Source organism: Trachypithecus francoisi, unplaced genomic scaffold (assembly GCF_009764315.1).
Source record: "Trachypithecus francoisi isolate TF-2019V2 unplaced genomic scaffold, Tfra_2.0 Lachesis_group11, whole genome shotgun sequence".
Classification (NCBI taxonomy): domain Eukaryota; kingdom Metazoa; phylum Chordata; class Mammalia; order Primates; family Cercopithecidae; genus Trachypithecus; species Trachypithecus francoisi.
Genome location: NW_022681456.1, coordinates 23,284,942 through 23,311,595, shown reverse-complemented (window position 1 = coordinate 23,311,595; position 26,654 = coordinate 23,284,942). Strand labels below are relative to the sequence as shown.

General features: G+C 44.4%; 2 protein-coding genes across 21 annotated transcripts in view; one reads left to right on the top strand and one right to left on the bottom strand.

Annotated features, from left to right (window-relative positions):
- GIT2 (GIT ArfGAP 2) overlaps positions 1-20,563 on the bottom strand; it is a 65,864-nt gene extending 45,301 nt beyond the window's left edge. For 9 of the 17 annotated variants that reach the window (XM_033220669.1, XM_033220661.1, XM_033220663.1 and 6 more), the window contains exons 1-7: positions 20,354-20,563; positions 15,778-15,911; positions 13,844-13,956; positions 13,117-13,222; positions 8,087-8,173; positions 7,853-7,983; positions 5,055-5,149 (exon numbers count right to left, since the gene is read on the bottom strand). In XM_033220669.1, the coding sequence (XP_033076560.1) occupies positions 5,055-5,149; positions 7,853-7,983; positions 8,087-8,173; positions 13,117-13,222; positions 13,844-13,956; positions 15,778-15,911; positions 20,354-20,405 (718 nt within the window). In that variant the 5' untranslated portion in view covers positions 20,406-20,563. The remainder of the gene's footprint in view (positions 1-5,054; positions 5,150-7,852; positions 7,984-8,086; positions 8,174-13,116; positions 13,223-13,843; positions 13,957-15,777; positions 15,912-20,353) is intronic. The other 8 variants (XM_033220664.1, XM_033220672.1, XM_033220673.1 and 5 more) reach the window with 3 other exon arrangements.
- Positions 20,564-23,871: 3,308 nt separating this feature from the next.
- The window catches only part of ANKRD13A (ankyrin repeat domain 13A), a 43,763-nt gene continuing 40,980 nt past the window's right edge, over positions 23,872-26,654 (top strand). For 2 of the 4 annotated variants that reach the window (XM_033220659.1, XM_033220658.1), the window contains exon 1: positions 23,917-24,268. In XM_033220659.1, coding sequence (XP_033076550.1) covers positions 24,173-24,268 — 96 coding nt within the window. In that variant the 5' untranslated portion in view covers positions 23,917-24,172. Of the gene's footprint in view, positions 24,269-26,654 lie in introns of all 4 variants that reach the window. The other 2 variants (XM_033220656.1, XM_033220657.1) reach the window with 2 other exon arrangements.

The window sequence follows — 26,654 nt, the reverse complement described above, 5'->3', positions numbered from 1 at the left end:
TGATATATGCTGAAAACCCCACTAGACAATTTTTTTTTTTTTTTTTTGGAGACAGAGTCTCCCTGTCGCCCAGGTGGGAGTGTAGTGGCACGATCTTGGCTCACTGTAACTTTTGCCTCCTAGGTTCAAGTGATTCTCCTGCCTCAGCCTCCTGAGTAGCTGGGTTTACAGGCACATGCCACCATGCCTGGCTCATTTTTGTATTTTTATTAGAGACAGGGTTTCACCATGTTGGTCAGGCTGGTCTCAAACTCCTGACCTCAGGTGATCCGCCTGCCTCAGCCTACCAAAGTGCTGGGATTACAGGCTTGAACTACTGAGCCCGGCTGACAATGTTATAGCTTTAAGATATGTATCACAATTTCAACTTTTTGTTTGTTTCTTGAGATAGGGTCTTACTCTGCCAGATCTTGAACATTTCTGTTGTTTTTCTTTCATTCCTAAAGTTCCAAGATTCCCTCTGGCATTATTTCCCTTCCACTCAAAGAACTTTCTCTAGCATTTCTGTTAAAGTAAATAATAATTCTCTTATTTTTTTTTTTTCCCTGTTAGAATATCCTTATTTTGCCTTCATTCCAAAGGTTATTTTCATTGGATATGGAATTCTGGGTTGACAGCTCTTTTCCTTTAGCACTTTAAAAGTATTGTTTCTATCATCACAAAGAAGATGAGAAATAATAATAATAATAATAATAAAGGATCAGTGTCTCACGCCTGTAATCCTATCACATTGGGAGGCTAAGGTGGGCGGATTACTTGAGCTCAGGAATTCAAAACCAGGCTAGGCAACATAGTGAAACCCCATCTCTACAAAAAATACAAAAATTATCTGGGCACAGTGGCGCACACCTGTAGTCTGAGCTACTGTGGATGCTGAGGTGGGAGGATCACTTGAGCTCAAGAGGTTGAGGTTTCAGGGAGTTGAGATCATGCCACTGCACTCTAGCCTAGGGGATGGAGTGAGATCCTGTCTCAAAATAACAATAATAAAAAAAGTATTATTCCAGCCAGGCGCGGTGGCTCATGCCTGCAGTTCCAGCCCTTTGGGAGGCTGAGGTGGGCGGATTATGAGGTCAGGAGTTCGAGACCAATCTGGCCAACATGGTGAAACCCCATTCTCTACTAAATATGCAAAAACTGGCCGGGCACGGTGGCTCAAGCCTGTAATCCCAGCACTTTGGGAGGCTGAGACGGGCGGATCACGAGGTCAGGAGATCAAGACCATCCTGGCTAACACGGTGAAACCCCGTCTCTACTAAAAAATACAAAAATCTAGCTGGGCGAGGTAGCAGGTGCCTGTAGTCCCAGCTACTCGGGAGGCTGAGGCAGGAGAATGGCATAAACCCGGGAGGCGGAGCTTGCAGTGAGCTGAGATCCAGCCACTGCACTCCAGCCTGGGCGACAGAACGAGACTCCGTCTCAAAAAAAAAAAAAATGCAAAAATTAGTCAGCCGTGGTGGCGGGCACTTGTAATCCCAGCTACTCAGGAGGCTGAGGCAGGAGAACTGCTTGAACCTGGGAGGCAGAGGTTGCAGTGAGCCGAGATTGCACCACTGCCCTCTAGCCTGGGCGTCAGAGAGAGACTCCATCTCAAACAAACAAACAAAAAAAAACAAAGTATTATTTCATTTCCTTCTCATCTCCATGGTTTCTGATAAGAAATCCATAATCATTCAAATCACTGTTTTTCTATATATGTTATGTGTCACTTTCTCCTGGCTGCTTTCAAGATGTTTTCTTCAACTTTAGTTTTCAGCAGTTTGATTCTGATGTGTCTCAAGTGTGGATTTGAGTTTATCTTCTCTGGAATTTTCTAAGTTTCTTGAATCTGTAAGTTTATGTCTTTCACCAAATTTAGATTTTTTTTTTTTTTTTTAAGATAGAGTCTCGCTCTGTTGCCCAGGCTGGAGTGCAGTGGCACCATCTGGATTTTGGACTCACTGCAATCTCTACCTTCCAGGTTCAAGTGATTCTTGTGCCTCAGCCACCCAAGTAGCTGGGATTACACGTGCACACCAACATGCCTGGCTAATTTCTGTATTTTTAGTAGAGATGGGGTTTTGTCATGCTGGCCAGGCTGGTCTCGAACTCCCAACCTCAAATGATCCACCCGCTTCGGCCTCCCAAAGTGCTGGGATTACAGGTGTGAGCCACTGAACCTGCCCTAAAATTAGAGGGGTTTTTTTGCCAATATTTCTTCAAATACTTTTTCTGCACACACCACTCTTTCTCATCTCTTATTGGGAATCCAATGACATAAATGTCAGACATTCTAGTATTTTCCCACAGGTCCCTGAGACTGTTCAGTTTTTTCTTCCTACTCTTTTTTCCTCTCTGTTGCTTAAACCAGGTAATTTCTAGTGATCTGTTTTCAATTCACTGACTTTCTTTGTCATCTCTAGTCTTCTATTAAGCCCATCCAGTGAGTTTTAAATTTTTAGTGTTTGTATTTTTCAGTTCTAATATTCCTATTTGGTACTCTTCTGTATCTTCTATTTCTCTGATGAGACTTTCTATATTCCTGTTTGTTTCAGGAATGTTTGCTCTTATTTCTTATAGCATGGTCTTACCAGCTGCTTTAAAATCTTTGATAACTCCAACATTTGTGTCATCTTGGGGTTGGCATCTGTTGACTGCCTTCCCTTGCAAGTACATGAGAATTACTCATATGTCAAGTCATTATGGATGGTATCCTGGACACTGTGAATGTTATGAGACTCTGGGTCTTCTTTAAACTTTATGCAAAAATGTTAATATTTTTGTCTTGGCCGGGCGCGGTGGCTCAAGCCTGTAATCCCAGCACTTTGGGAGGCCGAGACGGGCGGATCACGAGGTCAGGAGATCAAGACCACCCTGGCTAACACGGTGAAACCCCGTCTCTACTAAAAAAAATACAGAAAACTAGCCGGGCGAGGTGGCGGGCGCCTGTAGTCCCAGCTACTCGGGAGGCTGAGGCAGGAGAATGGCGTAAACCCGGGAGGCGGAGCTTGCAGTGAGCTGAGATCCGGCCACTGCACTCCAGCCTGGGCGACAGAGCGAAACTCCGTCTCAACAAAAAAAAAAAAAAAAAAAAAAATATTTTTGTCTTAGCAGGCAACTGACCAGGTGAGGTTCTGCCTCCTGGGCAGATGGTGAGAGAATAGAGAGAAAAAGAAAAGCAATCAGGATCCCCCCTCATCCTCTTGCTCAGAGATTTAGGAACCTGTACTGCCACTGCTGCTGCTGCTATTGCAGCCACAGGCTTGCCTAGGGTCTGGATGGGAGAGATCAGAAAAAGAGAGGAGGAGGAGGAAAAACCCCAGGGGAATCCCCTTCCTCTCTGTCCTGTAGGAGTCCCATTTCCTGCTCTTTAACCAGAAAAAGGCTTTTTTGTTTTTTGAGATGGAGTCTCATTCTGTTGCCCAGGCTGGAACGCAGTGGCGCAATCTTGGCTCACTGCAACCTCTGCCTCCCGGGTTCAAGCGATTCTCCTGCCTCAGCCTCCCAAGTCGCTGGGATTACAGGCGCCTGCCACCACATCCAACTAATTTTTTTGTGTTTTTAGTAGAGAAGGTTTCACCATGTTGGCCAGGAGGGTCTTGATCTCCTGACCTCGTGATCCACCCGCCTCAGCCTCCCAAAATGCTGGGATTACAGGTGTGAGCCACTGCACCTGGCAGAAAAAGGCTTTTTTGCACTCATTATGTACTTCCAGGTTTCAGGCTGTTATTGAAGTCCTATCAGAAGACAAAGAGGACACTCACCACCAGCTGATGGCACTTTGAGTTCCCTAATCCACCAACTAGGATTTACTTTTCAGTCTTTAGCTAGCTGCTCCAAGCATTTGGTCCACGTCTGTTAGTTCTATTCTGCAGGAGACACGGTGGGGTGTGCTTACTCCATGTCACCCAGAACTGAAACTACACCAGAGGCTCTTAACTCTATTGTACAACCAGGATGGAGAACCACTGCATACATGTATGTGAAGCTTGTACATCAGGGATTGGCCAATGTTTTCTCTAAAGGGCCAAATAGTAAATATTTTAGGCTTTGTGGCCTGTTGCAATGACTTAACCTATTCAGCTCTGCTGTTGTTATGTGAAAGCAGCCATACACAAGGTATAAATAATTGGGCATGGCTCTCTTGCAATAAAACTTGATTCATTTATTTTTTAGATAGGGGTCTTGCTTTGTCACTGCACCCAGGCTGGAGTGCAGTGGCACAATCATAGATCACTGCCACCTTCAATTCCTGGGCTCAAGTCCCAGCCTCCCAAGTAGCTGGGACTACAGGCGTGCACCACCATGACTGGCTAATTTTTAAAAAAACTTTTTTGTGGAGACAGGGTCTCACCTCTCTTACCCAGGCTGGTCTCGAATTCCTGGGCTCAAGCAATCCTCCTGCCTCGGCCTCCCAAAGTGCTAGGATTACGGCATGACCCATTGCACCCGGCAAAAGCTAGCTAGCTTGCTTGCTTGCTTGCTTCTTGCTTGCTTGCTTGCTTATTGATTGATTGATTGATTGATTGATTGAGACACAGTCTTACTCTGTCACCCAGGCTGAAGTGCAGTGGCGAAATACAAAACTTCATTTAATACAACAAGTAGCTGGCTAGATTTTGGCTACAGACCATGGTTTGCTGACCCCCTGTTCCATATCCCAAATAGCCAACTTGGCTTTGGCAAAGTTTACTTCTGGACTTTTTTTCCATTCCTTAGGAAGAATTTTTCAAATAACTACAAAGGTTATTGCTTTACTCCTGCATTTACTCCCACCAAGTTCAAGAACTGTGGTAACCATTCAATTTTGCTTTGATTATTCAATCTGATTCTTGAAATAAGTTATTTCTCTAGAACTGAAGTTTTAAAAATGAAAAATCTAAGATTTGTCCAACTTTATATCTTTTACATGTAACTGACAATTCTGTAGTTATCCTTTCAAATTAAAACCCATATTTACAGCTTTCTCAGGGATATGTTAAAGCAGAGGAGGTCATAAAAAAATAGTGTCTCGATTTGTTTTTCTAGAACCTTCCTGACTGGAGATGTGAAGCGGTCATTCTCCGTCCACTCACCTGGTTTCCTGCCACAGAGATAGAAGGCTAGTCTGTCCGTCAGCTCATACTGTATTTCCACAAGGCGCTCTGCCAGCTCATGGTGCCCTCCTTGTCTACCAAGAGAAAACAAAGTACCATTTATATTGCTCACTATTCACTGGCTTTAAAATGGAGAAGTACAAAGAGAGACACCTGAGCAGTTTATCACACAAGACTTTTTAGAATAATCAACCTTGTCGTGGGAGGTAGATTTCTGAAGTCTACTTTGCATCCCACTTTTATAAACTGTTTTCACCATCTGAACTATCCCCTTTCCTTTATTAAGGCACAAAATAGAATACTTAATAAGAAATTCAAAGACTTATGAGAGGGAAGGATAAAGAATGACTTAATTTAATGAGGTAAAAAAATGAAATTAATCAATGGTTTAGGGTAGAGGTTCTCAAAAATTAACTAGCACATTTCTAGGAATATACCATGTGTAGGCCCCACCCTTGGAAATTCTGAATCAGTGGGGACAGGATGGGGCCAGGGGCCAGTATGTTGAAGAAGGTCCTTCCCCTAGGTGATGCCGATGCAGCCAGTCTGACTCTGGATGAAGTCTAGTAACCACTTCAAAGACTTCAAATCAGTGAGAGACAGGCCAACCTAATGCACAGCTCACGCCTGCAGCTACTTCTGTCTCCTTATCTTCAATTTGCATAACAGAAAATATTAAATTTACCTTTCAACATTCATGAAATAAATATTTAAGCTGCTTAGAATCCTTTTGGTAACAAGAATTCAAACAAATTATATTGAGATTATTATATGCAAGGTACAAGTGTGAAAATCCCATGGTAAGTGATAATAAGTATTATTTACCCAGGGCTGTCTTCCAAGATCAAGTATATTTTGTGGTTTTTGTCTTTAAAAGTAATGGCAAAAACCGCAATTACTTTTGCACCAACCTGATAGTTTCAGTCAGCTTCTTTCCCGACCATTCAAGGCACTCACAACACCCTCCGACCTACCACACAGCTTTGATCTGTGAGAGTCACATCTTATTCTTTCATTTTTTAGTATCTTTGAAATCAGGAAATATTCTATAATTGATGATACAACATAATTGGCTGAGCTCTTTTCTTTTTTAGCGCTGTGTGAAATAATGAAGCACCGTGCAATACTGTACTCCTGCTGTTATTCCTAGACCCACTCTGTTCTTTCCAGTCAGGTCTCCTGCTGTGCTGAATACGCTTTGTCCCTCCCTGCCTCCTGATCTTGACTCCTGCCTTTCCTCTTACCTGGAATGCTTTAGCTCCTCCTTCACACATTCAAATCCAACCCATTCTTCAAGACCAACTGAAGAAATTTCTTAAATGATTTGGACCAAAATGAAGAAACCCTATATATGCTTTTTAAGACCAATTATCTATTTTGGCAATGAATCACACACATGGTCTTGCCTCCTTGAACTCTTTCAGGTATTCATGAATCATCTTTTCCGAGAGAGTAAATTTGGGGAAAGTAGAGTTTTGTTATTTGCCCATTTTATCCTCTGTGAAGCAGAGTATTGTGCTTCACAGTTAATAAAGGTACTTTGGAAAAAGAAGGAAGATGATTGATCTTTGGCTATTTAATTGATATTCAATTTAACTGAATATTTAAATGATATTCAAGACTAACCTATAATTTTTCAAGGACTGTATTAATAAAGAAAAATTTAAAGCATTTTACAGTGAGCACTTTTTTTTTTTTTTTTTTTTTGAGACAGAGTCTCGCCCTGTTACCCAGGCTGGAGCGCAGTGGTGTGATCTTGGCCCATGGCAACCTCTGCTTCCCAGGTTCGAGTGATTCTCCTGCCTCAGCCTCCCAGGTAGCAGGATTACAGGCGCCTGACACCATGACTAGCCAATTTTTTTTTTTTTTTTTGTATTTTCAGTAGAGACAGGGTTTCACCATGTTGGCCAGGCTGGTCTCGAACTTCTGGCCTCAAGTAACCCATCTGCCTTGGACCCTCAAAGTGCTGGGATTACAGGTGTGAGCCACCATGCCCGGCCTAGAGTGAGCACTTAGATGTCTACTACCCAAACCTTATAATTAACATTTTACTATACTTGTTTAATCACATATCTATATATATAGATTTGCTTTTAAGTTCAAGCAATAACTAAGAGTATTAAAAAATAGAAGAGTGCAGCCAGGTGCGGTGGCTTACGCCTGTAATCCCAGCACTTTGGGAGACCGAGATGGGTGGATCACGAGGTCAGGAGATGGAGACCATCCTTGCTAACACGGTGAAACCGTCTCTACTAAAAATACAAAAAACTTAGCCAGGCGTGGTGGTGGGCACCTGTAGTCCTAGCTACTCGGGAGGCTAAGGCAGGAGAATGGCGGAAACCCAAGAGGCGGAGCTTGCAGTGAGCCGAGATGGCCCCACTGCACTCCAGCCTGGGTGACAGAGCGAGACTCCGTCTCAAAAAAAAAACACAAGAGTGCATTCTGAAATAAACTAAATAAAAAAAAAATAAAAATAAAAAGAGTGCATTCTGTAATTCTTGATACTTGATTTGGAATCTGACTACAGCTCAAATACCACTGTGTTATAAAGGATCAAGTAAAAGATTGAAAGTTTAGTACACTGGTTCATGATTCTAGCCTTCCTCAACTTTGCCAGGCTGAGCTTATGTGCATTTGAAATGTCTTCATCCGTAAAATAAAGTAACGTAAATCTTTAAAGGGGTTAAATGTTAACATATACAACTTAGCTACTTAACAAGGAATCATACCCAACAAAAAAATCCCAGAGAGAAGTAGCAAGAATCTAGGTCTCTTACCTTGCATAATCAACAGGAGTTTTCCCACTAGAATCCTGTGTGCCTGGGTCTGCTCCATATACTGCTAATAATTCAGCCTGTAAAATCTGCCCTGCTTTGGAGGCAACATGGAGTGGGGTGTTTCCTTTTTCCTAAGAATCATTAATAAAAAGTAGACAAAAGAGCACATTAAATAAAGCTACATGAACACAACTCACTTAGTTTCAATACCTGAAGCAACTGATGTTTTCTTACAGGATGAAAGAAGTTGGCTTGTGCTCCTAAAGACAACAGTCTCAAACAGGTTTCAAGATTCCCTGTTCTCACGCTTGAATGGAGTTGCTGAAAAACACAGAAACAAGAAAGGAACCATGGTTAGAGGTGTAAAGAATGATGTCCTAGAGCAGTGTATAGACCATTTTAATATATGTTACATCAGTAATGCATAATCTTTATTTGTCTTGGTAAAGTGCATGGACCAGTCTCTCCTTTTGCCAGTCACAACCGTCCCTGGGCTGTAAGATGGGGTCAGGCCACTTTACTGATAAGGAAACTAGGGCTGTGAAGGCTGACTTGCCCAAATGCATGACTTGTCTAGGAAGTGGCACAGCCAGAACCTGAGTGAGAGGTAGGACTGTGCTGTGTGAAAAGGTGACTGTGCATGGTTCTGATGTCTGACAGACCTGAATTTCAAACTATACCCACTACAAACTGTGTGGCCTGGAGAAAGGGCTTTAAGCAATCTGAACCTCACTTTCCTCATCTCAAAAATGTCAACAATGGCCAGATGGAGTGGCTCATGCCTATAATCCCAGCATTTTGGGGGGTTGAGGTGGGAGGATCACTTGAGCCCAGGGGTTTGAGACCAGCCTGGGTAAGACTCTGGCTCTACAAAAAATATGAAAATTAGTTGGGTGTGGTGGCGTGCGTGCCTGTAGTCCCAGCTACTAGGGAGGCTGAGATGGGAAGATCACTTGAGCCTTGGCAGTGGAGGCTGCAGTGAGCTGTGATCATGCCAATGCACTCCAGTCTGGGCGACAGAGCGAGACCCTGTCCAAAAAAAAAAATTTTATAAAAGGTGGCATTTTTCTTTTTAGAAAGAGTCTTGCTTGCTCTGTCATCCAGGCTGGAGTGCAGTGGAGTGATCATGGCTCACTGCAGCCTCAGTATCCTGGGCTCAAGCAGTCCTTCTACCTCAGCCTTCCAAATAGCTGGGACTACAGGCACTGGCCACCACGCCCTCCTAATTTTTTAATTTTTCAATACAGATGAGGTCTCACTATGTCGCCCAGGCTGGTCTGGAACTTACGAGCTGAAGCGATTCTCCCACCTTGGCCTCCCAAAGTGTTGGGATTATAGGCATGAGCTACTGTGCCTTATTCACAGGGTTATTATAAGGATTTAGTGATATAATAAAGTGCTCAAAGAATACAAATGCTATAATAACAGTTATCACTATTAGTTGTTACTGTAATTAGGGCTTTAGGACTTCAAATTCTATACTGTGTAAGCTACAGGATCCTGCCTTATACAATACCCTCTCTGTCACATTATTCTTGGCCTGTATAATACGCTTTAATAAAGTATTTCAGGGTAGGAAAAGGCCCATGATATACCGAATTCTGTACTACTGCAGAAAAGCTCTTATACATTCAGAAGATGAGCTGCCTTCCTTTCAAATCTAACCTAGAATTGTCCAAGATGCAGTAACCCTTATCACAGGAATTAAGAAATCTACTCTAACATCTATTTCTTCTAAGTCTTGTTTAATTTTTTAAATAGTTATTTTTGTTTGTTTTTTAAACACAGGGTCTCATTATGTTGCCCAGGCAGGACTGAACTCCTCGGCTCAAGCAACCCTTCCACCTCAGCCTCCCAAGCAGCTAGTATTACAGGCATGTGCCACTGTGCCTAATTTTTAAAAACTATGGTCAGAAAAAAAAAAAAAAAAAAACCCAACACATACCAAGTATTATTAACCAATGGAAGTAGCAAGTATATGCATTTCTATGCAAAATTTCAAATTCTGAATTCTTCAGCCAGATTCTGCTGGGGATTAAAAAAGGGGGAGAGAAAAAAAAAAAAAAACGGATACAGTGGCTCACATCTGTAATCCCAGCACTTTGGGAGGCCAAGGCAGGCAGACTGCTTAAGACCAAGAATTTGAGACCAGTCTGGACAACATGGTGAAACCTCATCTCTCAAAAAAAGACAAAAATTGGCCGGGTGTGGTGGCTCATGCCTGTAATCTCAGCACTTTGGGAGGCTGAGGCGGGCAGATCACTTGAGGTCAGGAGTTCAGGACCAGCCTGGCCAACATGGCGAAACCCTGTCTCTACTAAAAATACAAAAAAAATGAGCCAGGTGTGGTGGCAGGCACCTGTAATCCAAGCTATTCAGGATGCTGAGGCAGGAGAATAGTTTAAACTCAGGAGGTGGAAAATGCAGTGAGCCGAGATCGTGCCACTGCACTCCAGCCTGGGTGACACAGCGAGACTCCATCTCAAAAAAACAAAAAACAATACACACACACACACACACACACACACACAAATTAGTCAGGCTTGGTGGCACATGCCTGTGATCCCAGCCACTTAAGAGGCTGAGATGGGAGAATCATTTGAGCCTGGGGAGGTTGAGGGTGCAGTCAGCCATGATTGTGCCACTACACTCCAGCCAGGGCAATAGAGTGGAGACTCTGTCATTCAGGCTGGAGTGCCGTGGCATGATCTCGGCTCACTGCAACCTTCGTCTCCCCAGTTCAAGAGATTCTCAGCCAAATTCTACTAGACATACAAAGAAGAACTAACATCCTACTGAAATTATTCCAAACAATCAAAGAGGAGAGGCTCCTCCCTAACTCATTCTGTGAAGCCAACATCAGCCTGATACCAGAATCAGGCAGAGACACAGCAAAAAAGGAAAACTTCAGGCCAAAATCCATGAAGAACACAGATTAAAAAAAAAAAAACTCTCAATAAAATATTAGCAAACCGAATCCAGAAGCACATCAAAAGTTAATCCACCATGGCTGGGCGCAGTGGCTCATGCCTGTAGTCCAAGCACTTTGGGCACCTGAGACAGGCGGATCACGAGGTCAGGAGTTTGAGACCAGCCTGGCCAACATGGTGAAACCCCGTCTCTACTAAAAACACAAAAATTGGCCAGGTGTGGTGGCTCACGCTTGTAATCCCAGCACTTTGGGAGGCCAAGGCGGGTAGATCATGAGGTCAGGAGATCGAGACCATCCTGGCTAACACGGTGAAACCCCGTCTCTACTAAAAATACAAATTAGCTGGGCATGGTGGCGGGCGCCTGTAGTTCCAGCTACTCGGGAGGCTGAGGCAGGAGAATGGCATGAACCCAGGAGGCGGAGCTTGCAGTAAGCCAAGATTGCGCCACTGCACTCCAGCCTGGGCAACAGAGCAAGACTCCGTCTCAAAGAAAAAAAACAAAAAAAAAAAGATTAGCCAGGCCTGGTGGCACACACCTGTAATCCCAGCTACTTGGGAGGCCGAGGCAGGAGAATCACTTGAACCTGGGAGGCAGAGGTTACAGTGAGCTGAGATCGCACCATTGCACTTCAACCCCAGACAACAGGGTGACACTCCGTCTCCAAAAAAAAAAAAAAAAAAAAAATTAATCCACCACGATCAAGTAGGCTTTTTTTTGCTGCGATTCAAGGCTGGTTCAACATACACAAATCAATAAATGTAATTTGCCACATAAATAGAAGCAAAAGCAAAAACCACATGATCATCTCAACAGATGCAGAAAAAGTTTTCTTTTTTTGAAACAGGGTCTTGCTCTGTCGTCCAGGCTGGAGTGTTGTGGTGTAATCTCAGCTCACTGCAACCTCCACCTCCTGGGCTCAAGTCATTCTCCCACCTCAGGCTCCCGGGTAGCTGGGACTACAGGCACGTGCCACCATACCCGGCTAATTGTTGTATCTTTTGTAGAGACGGGGTGTCGCCATGTTGCCCAGGCTGGTCTCGAACTCCCGAGCTCAAGTGATCTGCCGGTCTTAGTCTCCCAAAGTGCTGGGATTACAGGCGTGAGCCATCGCACCCAGCCAAAAAAGTAACAAAAAAATTATGAATAGTAAGTCCTCAAGCTCTGTGTGAGTAAGCATTTATCCAAGGCAGTGCTTTGAAAATAAATATGCACATTTCTTACAGCATCTCTCAAAAACACGCGAAGGCCCACATAAAGAAAACCACCTCACTCGTTTTACAAGTATGATAAACCATTCTGTGAACTATAGCTTTGTGAGTCACACATTGCTTTCCGAAGATCATACTCACTGTTCAGCCTGGAAACCTGAAGAAGTCCCCTTCCTTTAGTACTTTTTCTAGTCCTTATTAAAAAGAAACAATTGTCCTATAAACTTTCTAGTCCCTTCTAGAAACAACTCTGAGATGGTTCCTATTTCAAAGTTAAACAAACAAAAACTTATCAAAATATAATTTAAAAGCCATATTGGAAAAACACAAATAGCCTTCCAGAGACTTACTTTTCCTCTTTGCCCTGTACCTCCACTACATGAATGGCTGCCATTTGAATTTAGATTAAAGATGAACCCAATTGGGAAAAAAAGCTATTCATTACTTAATGTGCAGAAATTAGTTTTTGTTTTTCTTACTTTAAAAACTTTTTTCAGCCTGGGCAACACAGCAAGAACCTGTCTCTACAAAAAATAAAAAATATTAGCTGGGCATGGTAATGCGCCTGTAGTCCCAGTTACTCGGGAGGCTGATGTGGGAGGACTGCTAGAGCCTAGATGGTCAAGGCTGCAGTGAACCGTGATTGCACCACTGCACTCCAGCCTGGGCGACAGAGCAAGACCCTGTCTCAAAAAAACAAAAACAAAACCAAACACCAAAAAACCCTGGCCGGGTGCGGTGGCTCACGCCTGCAATCCCAACACTTTGGGAGGCCGAGGCAGGCGGATCACCTGAACTCAGGAGTTCGAGACCAGCCTGGCCAACATGGTGAAACCCTGTCTCTACTAAAAATACAAAACTTAGCCAGGCATGGTGGCATGCGCCTGTAATCCCAGCTACCCAGGAGGCTGAGGCAGGAGAGTTGCTGGAATCTGGGAGACAGAGGTTGCAGGGAGCCGAGATTGTGCCACTGCACTCCAGCCTGGGTGACAGAGCAAGACTCCGTCTCCAAAAAAAAAAAAAAAAAAAAAAACCCACAACCAAACTTTTTTTTTTTTTTTCAGATAAAACAATATGCTGTCTTAGCCAGCTCTTTTAGGAATTTAAAAAAGTGTGACCCACCTTGCTAAGATCTTTGGCAGTCACACTATCATCATCCCGGCAGGGCAAGCGATGGACGAATGCTAACATCTGATACTTGGCTCTGATGAATTCTGCTTTATTGGGACTGGTTCAAAAACAAAAAAGAAAACAGTTCACTCGTTCAGATACAACAATCCCCATTCTTTGTACTGTAAAAAGAAGAGGAAGTAACCCACATCCCCCACTTGAGAATAAAATGAACAATACTCAAGTAAGTTTCAGCAAGGTTTAAGACCTGAAGTTTGAAAACATACATTAGTCATTATAATGGCTGGGACGGCAGAGTACCTGCTTTTTATAGTAGCTCTCTTCTCTGTGTAATTGTCTGAACTGACCTAGCAACCTTGGGAGAAAGCACCATTTAGTCCCATCTTACAGGTGAGGCAACAGGCAGACAGGTGCCCAGACCTAGATTTCTGGTCTGATCGCCTCTTATTTGAGTATACGTTTAAATCTGATTACATTTACAGACTCCAAGCCATGGTTTCCAACTGAGGAAGCCACTTACTCCTGCCGGGTGGCCATGCTAAACAGATGGTCCTGCCCCACCCCATTCTGCATTTCTAATAGCAAAAAGCCTGATGTATGACTAGGGTAACCCCCTCCTCTGCTGCCCTTGTGGAGACTGACCAAAAATAGCTGCACTCCTTTCAGTGGGCCCCATTTGTTATGAAGAAATAAAAGTATTTATAAACATTCCACTCACTGTACTTTATCCTGTGGATTAGCTTTACGTCTTCCACTCATAATAGATGCAGGGTCCAGCAAAGAATGCTCCCATATAGAGTTAGCACCGTTATTATACAAGGTCTCAACCATCTAAAACCAAGCAGACAACATAAGACTTTAATTTCTTTTCACAAATATTCAATGGGGATCAGTGACTGAATAGGGTAAACAAAGTCCTATTATAAACACTCATGTTAGGAATATCATTCATATCACTGTTTTCTGATTTGAAAATGAGAAAGATGATCAATCTGTATGCAGGATTCAGCTTTGACTAGTAGGATACTTAAATACCTAAAGAAGTGTGACCGAACTATTCTTATACAGTATGAAAGACAAGCACTCTGACACCTCAGAGCAGGGTTTCCCAAACCTAATTAAACACTATTTTCAAGATTCTTAACGACCCATGTACTGTCTATATTATTCACATAATATTTCGTTAAAGCCACTTACTTTTAAAAACAACTACAGTTTGATGTGCTAGTTATAGCTTTCCTATACACAGTAAAATAATGCAACCATTAAAAAAAACCATGTATTACCTACATCTGTCTTGAATACCACTGGTGGTTCCACATTTGGGGAATTGTTGCTTTAGGGTCAACTCTGGCATTCTAAACTACTCATCTCTGGACTTTACTGAGATTCTATAATACAATCTGGCTTTGTAAACACAGACAGACCTGAGAGCAGTAAACAGCCCCTTTCACATGAGCGTGAGCTGTTAGAAACTTCTAAGCAAAAGTCAGTAATAAATCATATCTCCAAATTTCATTTCAAGGCATGACTCCTAAAACAGCCCCATCTGTTTTTTACAGCAGTGTAGCTATTTTCACATCAGAGATCCAAACCCACTTGCTTTGGCTCCTTGGTTCACATAGGCAAGTTTAAGGGATATGTGCAGCTGTCAGAGATTCAGAGAAATGTCTAATCAAGACAAATGAAAGCAAAACACATACTTAACCTTGAGTTCCAAGAGAACTTGAAGAATGTGTACCCCAAAATAGAAGTAAAGGTGATATGACATTGGACCCCAAATAAAACAAAGAGCCCATTTAACAGGGTATTCTACATGCAATCAAAACATATTAATTTAATTTGGTCTCTCTGACTAGTAACAGAGCTTTAAGAAAACTTAAAATGTTTCAGAAGTTTCTGAGGAATCCCAGCCCATGCCACTATCAAAGCAGAAAAACATGTTCTAAAAATATTAGCAGGTACTCAGGAATAAGTACATTAAAGAAAAGTTTCTCAGGCAGTAGCTTTCAGAAACATTCATTATCATGCATAGAAGAGATGGACTACTGGCTGGGCGCGGTGGCTCATGCCTGTAATCCCCGCACTTTGAGAGGTTGAGGTGCAGATCGCTTGAGTTCAGGCGTTTAAGACCAGCCTGGCCAACATGGTGAAATCCCTTCTCTACTAAAAATACAAAAATTAGCCGGGCATGATGGCGGGCACCTGTAATCCCAGCTACTCGGGAGGCTGAGGCAGGAGAATCGCTTGAACCCTGGAGGCAGAGGTTGCAGTGAGCTGAGATCACGCCACTGCACTCCAGCCTGGATGACAGAGACTCCGTCTCAAAAAAAAAAAAAAAAAAATTTTTTTTCTAGTGACAGTCTAGAAAGTCAACAGTGCAACATTACCAAGGTATTTTAATGACTATCCATCTATGTACCTATAATTGAGCTGTTTGGACAAGATTTATGTCAAATAGGAAGAAAAGTCTTAAATGATGAATTCAATACAGATTAATATTTGTAAGTAGCATTGATGGGCATGCCATCTCTATTCAATTATGAAACAGTTTTGTCTTATGGAAGAAGTACGCCAGGAGAAATTTTAGTTGTTAACACGATGAGCCCTAAAATGTAAATTACCATCAGGAGAATTCTTCTTATCCTTTACCTGAAGCAATGTTGGAGGCCATGGTGTGTGTTTCAGATGCCTCACTTGGGAGATATGGCGCCCTAGACTCCGATGGACACTGCAGCACTCATCACATATAAACGTTCCCCTATTTACTGATGCCCAGGAAGGATCTGGAAAGAGAGTGAAATCTCAGTGGCAGGGATACCAGCAGGTTGCTATACCGCCAGATGGCGAAAGACGACTGAGGTTTGCTTTGTCAGAAAAATGAGACATTTTTGTTTTAGTATGCTCATCAATGCATCGAGCTGGTTATCTTGTCGGATGATATGACCTAACTTGGCTGATTAGGTACAATGCTAATTGATACTAAAAACATCAGTGGGAGCCTTGGGTAAACAGCTATTGTCTTTCTGGTTCAGGGCCACAGTTTGTAGCCCTAATGTGGATCTACCATTTCAGATGCATGCTCTTTCATTCAAGGTAAGAAAGCAAATTGAGAGGGTACTGACGAATGATTTTGGATCCATCTCCATAAAAACCAAGATAATACAATTTTTTTTTTTTTTTTTAAGATGGAGTCTAACACTGTCACCAAGGCTGGAGTACAGTACCACAATCTTGGCTCACTGCAACCTCTCTCTCCCAGGTTCAAGCGATTCTCCTGCCTCAGCCTCCCAAGTAGCTGGGATTACAGGCATGCACCATCATGCCCGGCTAATTTTTATATTTTTAGCAGAGACGGGGATTCATCGTGTTGGTCAGGTTGGTCTCAAACCCTGACCTCAGGTGATCTGCCCACCTTGGCCTCCCAAAGTGCTGAGATTACAGGCGTAAGCCACTGCACCCAGCCAAGATAACATAATTTTCACAGTGAATTATGCAGATAGCATTTTCTGCAGTAAATGGTGTAAAGACTGCTGTCCTAATTCACTGCTATGAATCAAGATGCCAATATGCTTAGCAGAAAGCTGCGAGTTACAGAATCATAAAATCACTCAGCTGCTATGGTTCTGAGAACAGGGAAACCTGGCCTCTTCCATTAGGAAATGTTCTATGATGTCCATCAAAAATTTTTTTTTTTTTTGAGACAGTCTCACTCTGTTCCCTAGGATGGAGTGCAGTGGCGTAATCTCGGCTCACTGCAACTTCTGCCTCCAGGGTTCAAACGATTCTCCTGCCTCAGCCTCCCGAGTAGCTGGAATTACACACATGTGCCACCAGCTCAGCTAATTTTTGTTATTTTTAGTACAGACGAGGTTTCACCATGTTGGCCAGGCTGGTCTCAAACTCCTGACCTCAGGTGATCCACTCACCTCGGCCTCCCAAAGTGCTGGGATTACAGGTGTGAGCCACCGTGCCCAGCCAATTACTTGTTTTACATAAACTACCAAGTCCAATCCTGCAATTGATCTGAAAAAAAAAGAAGTTGCAATAACAGCAGCTTCACAGAGGCAAAGATGTAAAATAAAAATGAGTAATATTTTTAGTGTGTATAATACTTTTTTCCCTTTAAAATCATAGAGCTTCATTAGATGTCCTTGGAAACATGGGATAATTTCATACTTGGCAAGCAGGATGGATCTGGGTAAGTAAACTGAATACTTCGAAACCTCAAAGAAAGACCTACATTTCATCAGACTCACAATGGGGTGACAATAGGTGCCACTTAAGCTGCCTGGTCAAAGGGTTACATTTAAAAATTCTTCAATGTCCACAAAAATCTCTAAAATGCATGTACACCATCTTTACCATTTTTTAAGTTTATTCAAACCCATTCAAACCATATAATGAAAAGTTATGGGCTTTCAATCAAAGACAAATCCTGGGACCAAGTGACTATGGTGGTTAAGAGGGTTGGCTCTAGAGACAAGCAGTTCAGGGTTTGAACCCCAACTCTGCCACTTCTTGCACAATGATCTCAGACAAGCTACTTCTCTGAGTGTTTTCACCATGGCTCAAATGAGAATAACAACATATCTCAGGATAGTGAGGATACAGAGAATAAGTGAGGTACCTCACACATAGTAAAGTAGTAACGTTAGCTGTTATATCTTTTCTAAATTATTTTCTCAGTAATTCAGATATTTTCTAGATGTGAAATTCACGATCACTGGAAAAAGTTTTTGATGGGAAATATTTAAAACATTGAACATTTCATGTGACCACTATACTACTATACTGAAAATCTCCATGGAGTTTTCAAGTAATTGAACTCAGAGTGTGATGTATTTAAAACAAACCAGATTCATTAAAAAAAAACCACACACACAAAAAAGTAGAATATTTAAGAAGAAGTGATCATGGTTAAATGTTTGCATAAAATAAAACAGAATAAAAATAATTGAATTTAGTATAACTGTTACTATTACTATATCATCCTAAAAAGCAGAGATTGGAAATGTCCAGATGAAGGAGCTCTACAAAGATGCATAACAACACTGCTTCCTGCAGTATAGTACTGTCACTAATGGCCAAAAAAAAAAAAAAAAAAAAAAGACTGTTTTGAAGCATACCTTTGGTTTTCACTTACCATTCAGAGGATTTGCACTATTCTTTTTTAGCAAGTATTTAACACATATTAATTAAGACAAGTATTCGACTAACCACTTTAGCGTCCTGGATCAGAATCCCATGGAAAGAATATTAGAATAGTAACATAGTAAAATAAAAATAAGTTTGTATGAATGAGATTGGGTAAAACCCTTTAAGTTCATCTGGAGGATTTATGCCTGGGCTCCAGGGACACCACAAATGAACTTCAAAAATGTCTGTGACTCCCCTAGACAAATCTTAGGTAAATTCGTTCACGTGCATTTTAGGGGAGAAGGCCTTAGCATTCATCAGAATCTCAAAGGGGTCCCTAACTCTACAGGTAATTCTCTCAGTAGGGTTTGCAGAAAAGGCAGCACAAATTCCAGGCTGCTCAATTTCACAGAATATTTCAAGGTAGCCTACTTATATTCAAAACAGGAAGGAAGTGACTCAAGTCTCTGCAGATTAGGCGTATGAGACAACAACTAAAGCGATACAATGGAAGAGAAAATGTTCTGAAATGCACAAAATGCTGCAAAAGTATATTTAGGATGGCAATGGAGGAACAATTTTGCTTTGCCCCGTACCCCATCAAGAAGCAAAACAATATGCATTCCAAGAGGAAGTTAGAAGCTAGACACATGTGAATCAAACACATCACAGAAAGTTCAACTGAAAATAGGCAAGAAAATAAGGAAGTGGAACAAGTAACATTTTTAGAGAAAACGATGGAGTTTGAGTTTGTATAATTCACATTAACTTGGTTTTTAGAAAACGCTTCTTTTTAAACTCCTCCATACCCCCTTCCTATCGTCAAAGGAAACTGGTAACACCTGCACTGTACGAGCCATTAAAACCACCACATGAGGTTTGAGTTATCACAGTTCTATTTACAATCAGGCTTCACTTCCAAATGACAAGCTGAAGATCAGAACAGTTGCAAAGCCAGTAGTGTTCAATGATTTGATTAAGATTGTTTATCGGACACTATTGTGCCAAGAAAGCCATGTTACCTTCGAATTAACTCAAAGCCAATACATCCAAGCACCTAAAACAGCATGTAATAATCTATCCAGAGACCTGACAATTCAGTTGCAATTGCTGAGACACGCTTGATCTCTAAATGTGAATATCATGTATGAACAGTTATGCATCATTATGAAGGAACGGCTTTAGCGTTTCAATGCCCCATATTGCTGGTGATTTTGCGTTTGTTTCAGTTGTAATCAACGTATGATTTAGATAGTCAATTCTAGCTTTAAGGGACTGCAAGGGTTCTATTGTAGACAGCATAACGCAAAAAAGAAAAGCCTTAGATGATATGATCCTACGAGTATTCATTGAATCTTCCTCACCACTGAGCGTGATACTCCCGATTATCCTCATCGAAAAAAATGAGGAAATCAAGCCAAGTGACCAAGTAAAGTCACAAGCCCAAGGTCACCCAGAAGTAAAATCTAGTTTGAACCCAGGCCATTCACATCCTCAAACTTGAGACACGCACTGCCTCCTAAGTGCTGGTTGTGTCTGGAAGACCCCGATCTCCTGGCAATTCTCCCCGACGGAGTAGCTGTCGGATGTCAGGAGCGGGAAAGTCATCTACGGGGACCCTCTGGCGAGACTCAGGGAGTGTCATCCTCCCCGGGCAGGGCACCCAGGAGGAGAGGGGGTCTAGCGGGAGGTGACACCTGCAGCCTCTGGAGGCTGCAGCCGGGAGGACCGCTCGCATTTTACTTCTGTAATTGGCTTTCCTGTGGATTGCCCAAGCCCCTTCCTGTTGGGGGAGCAGCCCTGGCCCCCGTCACCTCCCCAGCTGGCCTGGGACGGAGAGAACGGGAGGGAACTAGAGGAAAGGGAGGGCCGCGAGGTACGGGGAGGGCGGCGGCCCCCTGCCCGCCAGTCTCTGACAGGCCAGGGACGGGTCCCGCCCCAAGGCCGCCCCGGGACCTCTTCGTTGAGACCCTAGTAGCGGGCCGCGGACGCTTGACCGCGGGATGCCGCCTGACCTGAGTGGGCGGCCCCGGGGTAGGGGTCCGGGCCAGGAAAGCAGAGGGGAGCGGGCCCGGCCGGTGCGACTCACCCGGCCCGCTGCAGTCAGCGCACACCTCGCTGCTCCGGAGCCGTTTCGACATGGCTCCCGCCTCCCACCTGCCGGGAACTAGAGGCCCGGGGACAGCAAAGGCGGCGGCGGCGGCGCTTCCGCTCTAACGGGTCCCAGCGGCGGCGGCGCTGACGGCGGCGCCTCTCCCCTCAGCGCCTTGCAGCCTTGGCATAGCACGCAAGCGCGGGGAGGCGCCCTTCTGCGAGTGTCAGGTCATGTGACCGGAAAGGGCACGCTGCCTTGTCGCCATCTTGAGTGAGGGCAGGAGACTGCTGGACCATCATCTGTCCTACCTTTAAATATTGAATTTGGGTCTCCCTCTCTGGCAGAAATTCCCCTTGTCCCAACTGATTAATACCAGGGGAAGCAGCAATATCTTGTGATGAGAACCCTGCAGCCACAGCCTTCCTGAGGCAATCAATGGTCAAGTTCATTGATTCATTCCTTTATTCAACAAATATTTATCAAGTACTTACCATGTTTTATACAACATCCCAGCCACTGGAGAAACAGCAGTGAGCAAAGACTGAATTTCTAGTCCTTATGAAGCTTGCATTTTACTGAGGTAGATAAAGTAAAATAAGAGTATATTATATGATTCCAGGCTGGGCGCAGTGGCTCACTCTTGTAATCTCAACACTTTGGAAGGCTGAGGCAGGCGGATCACTTGAGGCAGGAGTTGGGAGACCAGCCTGGGCAACATAGTGAAACCCCATCTCTACTAAAAATACAAAAATTGGCCGGGCACGGTGACTCACGGCTGTAATCCCAGCACTTTCGGAGGCCGAGGCGGGTGGATCACGAGGTCAGAAGTACAAGACCAGCCTGGCCAAGATGGTGAAACCCTGTCTCTACTAAAAATACAAAAATTAGCCAGGCACAGTGGCAGGCGCCTGTAATCCCAGCTACTTGGGAGGCAGAGGCAGGAGCTTGAACCCAGGAGGTGGAGGTTGCAGTGAGCCGAGATCATGCCATTGCACTCCATTCTGTCTCAAAAAAAAAAAAAAAAAAAAAAAAAGATTGGCCAGGTGTGGTGGCGCATGCCTGTAATCTCAGATACTCAGGAGGCTGAGGCGTGAGAATCACTTGAGGCTGGGAGGTGGAGGTTGCAGTGAGCAGAGATCGCGTCACTGCACTCCAGCCTGGACGACAGAGTGAGACTGTCTCAAAAACCACTTCAACAACAAAAACAAAAATAACAAAAAAGAATATATTAGATGATTCCTTATTTAGGCTTCAGTTTTAATCTCATCTTCAAAATTAAGATAATGCATTGTTTACTTCTAGTTCATGATTTGTTTTTGTATGGCTAGCTACTTAAGAATGATTTTTACGGCCGGGCGCGGTGGCTCAAGCCTGTAATCCCAGCACTTTGGGAGGCCGAGACGGGCGGATCACGAGGTCAGGAGATCGAGACCATCCTGGCTAACACTGTGAAACCCCGTCTCTACTAAAAATACAAAAAACTAGCCGGGCGAGGTGGCGGCGCCTGTAATCCCAGCTACTCGGGAGGCTGAGGCAGGAGAATGGCGTAAACCCGGGAGGCGGAGCTTACAGTGAGCTGAGATCTGGCCACTGCACTCCAGCCTGGGTGACAGAGCGAGACTCCGTCTCAAAAAAAAACAAAAACAAAAAAAATGATTTTTACATTTTTAAAGGGTTGCCAGATGAAAATGAAGGAGAAGAGAGAGAGGGAAAGAAAGAAAAAGAAGAAGAAGAATATGCGACAAAACTTGTGACCAGCAAAGTTAAACATTCATTTTGGCTAAGGACAGATGGAATAAATTATGGGAAAAATGTGATATAACTGCTGGATAGTAACCCCTCAGTAAATAGTAGCTCCCATAATTATGGATATTGCTATTATTTTCTAATTACTGTTTTTCTTCATATGCGTGGAATTTGAGAATAAGAATAGCTAACCTGGGATAATTTACAGAATGGTGTGAGATAAACACAATGAAATGAGGTGAATCAGTGTGAAGGAGAAAGGAGATGTGGCCCTAATACCAATGATTACTTATTGTCTGTCTTACATATAAACACAACTATGATCTCCATTCAGCAAATATTGAATGCCTGTTGTGAGCCAGGTACTATTTTGGTTTTAGATACTCTGGTAAGCAAAACGATGTGGTTCCTGTCATTGTGGGGTTTTCTGATTAATGAGATAGGGAGATTTTCAAAAAACATGGGAAGATGGAGAAGAAGAACATTAAGTTGCAAAAGGCATCTGAAAGAATGAGAAGTGCTGGAAGAGGCCTCAAAGCACCGGTCTTGAGTTCATGTCTACAGTGTGATAAATGTGTGATGCAGGAGTAATCACAGACTTCCCACACATTCCACAGTTAGAGTATCCGGGTGCCATCCTGGTGCTCCTGCATCCTGTTTTGGTTTAACAACTCACAAATCTGGGCTCCACATCTGTGGAGAATGGATTAGGTTGGCATTCTTGAACAGCTGTGTTGCAGGCATCTGAAGAGCTGGATGTGCATATGCTCAGAGGGCAGAGGGAATGTTTTCACAATGCATTAAATAGCTTCACCCTGCTATGTGGTCTAGTTGTAGACAGCTGAGCTGAAGCAGCAGCAGAAAGTTCAAGCCCATGAGTAGCTAGCTGTAAGTTGTTTTGGTTCTTCATTGAGTCAAGGAGGCATAGTGCCTGAAACACAAAGAATAAACTTCATATTCGCAGACTGTGGTCAAATACGTGTATTATTTATCAATCCTTTCAGCCATAACCTCAAATCCAAAAAGCTAGCTTAAAAATGACACTCATACATGGACTAAAATCACCACCATAGGTAGCCATTGAATCATAACCTGGTTCGGAGTTCAAATAGAAGCGGTTTTCAACTGAGGACGATTTTTCTCCCCGAGGCGACATTTGGCAATATCTGGAGAGACATGTTTTGGGGAGTGCTACTGGTATTGAGTGGGGAGAAAGACCAGGGAAACCGCTCAGCATCCTACAAAGGACCGGACAACCCCCACACAAAAACTGCCCAGTTCAATATGTGCCGAGGCTGAGAAATCACGAAGTAGAAATATCTCCTTTCATGCAAATACTGTATTTGAAGCCACTTCGCCAGGGTTTAGAGTTCCTCCTTCAAAAATTATCCGGTGTTGCCCACTTCCAAAATGGCTTTTGACCCATCGTGGAAGCATCGGCCCTGCTCCAAAAAGGCTGCAAGGGTGTCGGCAGCTGGAATGGTTTGGTCTGGGGCTTAATTGTCACCCCCTGACTGTAGAGCCAATGGAAGAGGCCCAGTTGTGGACCGAACCACATGGGGCAGCTGGAGCAGGGGGAAAGAAGCTGGGGACAGGTAGACGGAACTTTCCGTGTGGAGATCTTTGGCCAAGAGAATGAGCCGCAGCTCTGGTCTGTGGTCTGCACTGGGTTTCTCGGTGTGAGCTGGAGGTGGGTGCAATGGCGTGGACCTCGGACCCGGTGCCCGAGGTCGCCTACCCCCGCCGCGGCATGCGGTGGTTCGCTCCCCGCACTTCCCTGTTTGGGGCAGTTAGGTCCGCAGAAGTCGGTCCGCGAGCTGTCAGCGCGGGCGGGAACGCCGCGGGGCGCGGGGTGGGCGCGGCCGACCTGGTCACTGAGCCGGCCCGCGACCCCTGACCTCCCGCGCGGCCTGCACCCGATCGCTTCAGCCGGCCGGCAGCGTAACGCGCCCTTCGCTTGCTTGCTGGCCGGCCTCAGGGCAGGCGGGCGGGCGCGGGAGACCCCGCCAGGGCCGAGACTTGGGGCTGGCTGGCGGGCGGCGAGGACCCGGTTACGGCCTCCTCGCCATGTCCTCGGCCTGCGACGCCAGCGACCACTACCCCCTGCACCTCCTAGTGTGGAAAAACGACTACCGGCAGCTCGAGAAGGAGTTGCAGGGCCAGGTGAGGGGCGGGGCGGGGGTCCGACTCCCGATGGGGACTTCGGGGAATCCGGGGTCGTTTCGCCTCCCTGAGCCCATTTCCAGCCCTCTGTCCCCGGGATCCCCAGACGCCTTCCACTTTGCAGGTGTGGGACAGTCCTAATAATAGGACACGTATCGAGTGCTTACTGTGCGACGGGCTTTTTAATATCTTGTCTCTTTACCTTTCCAATAACGCTGGAGGGTAGGTACTGTTACTTTTCCACTGGACAGAGAAGGAAACTGAAGTCCTCAGAGGCTACGTGCCTTGTGCGAGGCCGCCCCGCTGATAAATGCCAAGTCGGGATTTTAACTCGGGCCGGCTGGCTCCGGAATGCACCGTCTTAACCATTTTTAGGTTCTGCTGCCTCAAAGACGTAAGAATAGCACACCCTCCTTGTTGTAAGGAAGGGCTTGGTTGGTTTTGGAGTCCAGGTTCTAACGCGCCCTGTGACCTTGGTCAAGGCATTCTCCCTCTCTGGCTGACGTTAACTTAGCTGTAGAATGAGGATGTTGGTGCTGGGGCAAAACCTAACACTTGACTCTATTCATAGGTCTGGGGTGAAGTCCAGGTGCCGCGTTTTAACATACTCCCCGGGGAGGCTGATAGCTAGCAAAGTTTGAGAATCACTGGTTCTCAGGCTCCTTAAAATCCCTTCTTGTTCTAAAGTGCTTTGATGCTTTAATGTTTTCATTATTGCCATCTCTTTAAAGCAGTGATGCTCTCAGTTGGAGGTGATTTTGCACCCCCGAACCCCTGGGGACATTTGGCAATGTATTTTTGGTTGTTGCAAGTGGGGAGTGGGTGCTACTAGTAGTGGGTAGAGGCCAGTTATGCTGCTCAACATCCTGCAATGGACAAGACAGCCCCCCGCAACTAAGACTTATCCAGCCCCCAAATCCAATAGCGTCTTGGTTGAGAAACTCTGCTCCCCACCCCCCCCCACCCCCCCCCCGGCCCCCGTTCTTGTTGCCCAGGCTGGAGTGCAATGGCCGGATCTCGGCTCACTGCAACCTCCACCTCCTGGGTTCAGGCGATTCTCCTGCTTCAGCCTCCCAAGTAGCTGAGATTACAGGCATGCGCCACCACACCCAACTAATTTTGTATTTTTAGTGGAGACAGGGTTTCTCTATGTTGGTCAGGCTGGTCTCGAACTCCCGACCTCAGGTGATCCGCCTGCCTCAGCCTCCCAAAGTGCTGGGATTACAGGCGTGAGCCACGCCAGGCCGAGAAACTGCTTTTTTTTTTTTTTTTTTTTTTTGAGGCGGAGTCTTGCTCTGTCGCCCGGACTGGAGTGCAGTGGCCGTATCTCAGCTCACTGTAAGCTCCGCCTCCCGGGTTCCCGCCATTCTCCTGCTTCAGCCTCCCGAGTAGCTGGGACTACAGGCGCCCACCACCTCGCCCGGCTAGTTTTTGTATTTTTAGTAGAGACGGGGTTTCACCGTGTTAGCCAGGATGGTCTCGATCTCCTGACCTCGTGATCCGCCCGTCTCGGCCGAGAAACTGCTTTTAAAGTATCTCAACAATTCTGGGAGATATTGGTGCCCTCAAGTTTCAAGCTAACAAACTTAGCAGTTAGGATGAGGATTTGTGATTATCTCTGAAATCTAGTATGGTTGTTCTTGTTGGCTTCATACATTTTATCCAGTGTCTTATAGACCTGGTTTTTGAATGACTCGAAATTGGTGCTATAATTTTCAAGAAATTGTAGAGGAAGAGGAGCATTGGTTGTCTTATGGTTGACAAAAATTGAGACAGTTTAGCATTACTCCATTTGGTGAATGGGTACTGCAAGCTGTGTGCTTGCAACCTGCCATATTTAAAGTGGTTGAGCCCCCACCAAGAGTCCAAAATTACCCTCTTTTCTTTTCTTTCTTTTTTTTTCTTTTCTTTTTGAGATGGAGTCTCGCTCTGTCATACAGACTGCAGTGCGGTGGCGTAATCTCAGCTCACTGCAGCCTTCGCCTCCCAGGTTCCAGCGATTCTCCTGCCTCAGCCTCCTTAGTAGCTGGGATTACAGGCTAATTTTTGTATTTTTAGTGGAGATGGTATTTCATCATGTTGGCCATGCTGGTTTCAACCCCTGGCCTCAAGCAGTCCGCCCGCCTCTACCTCCCAAAGTGCTGGGATTACAGGCATGAGCCACTGTGCCTGGACATTTTTCATTTAAAAAGAATTCCAGATACAATAAACTTTTGTGAGAGTCATCGTTCTTAATTAGGTAACAGGGCAACTATTTAAGAGTTAAGGAAATATGACACATGCCCTCAGACTAAATGATTCACCATTAGGCATTTTAGTATACTGATAATTTAATTCCTTTTCTATTACTAGACATGGTACAGAGGTAAAAACTCTAAGACTCAGC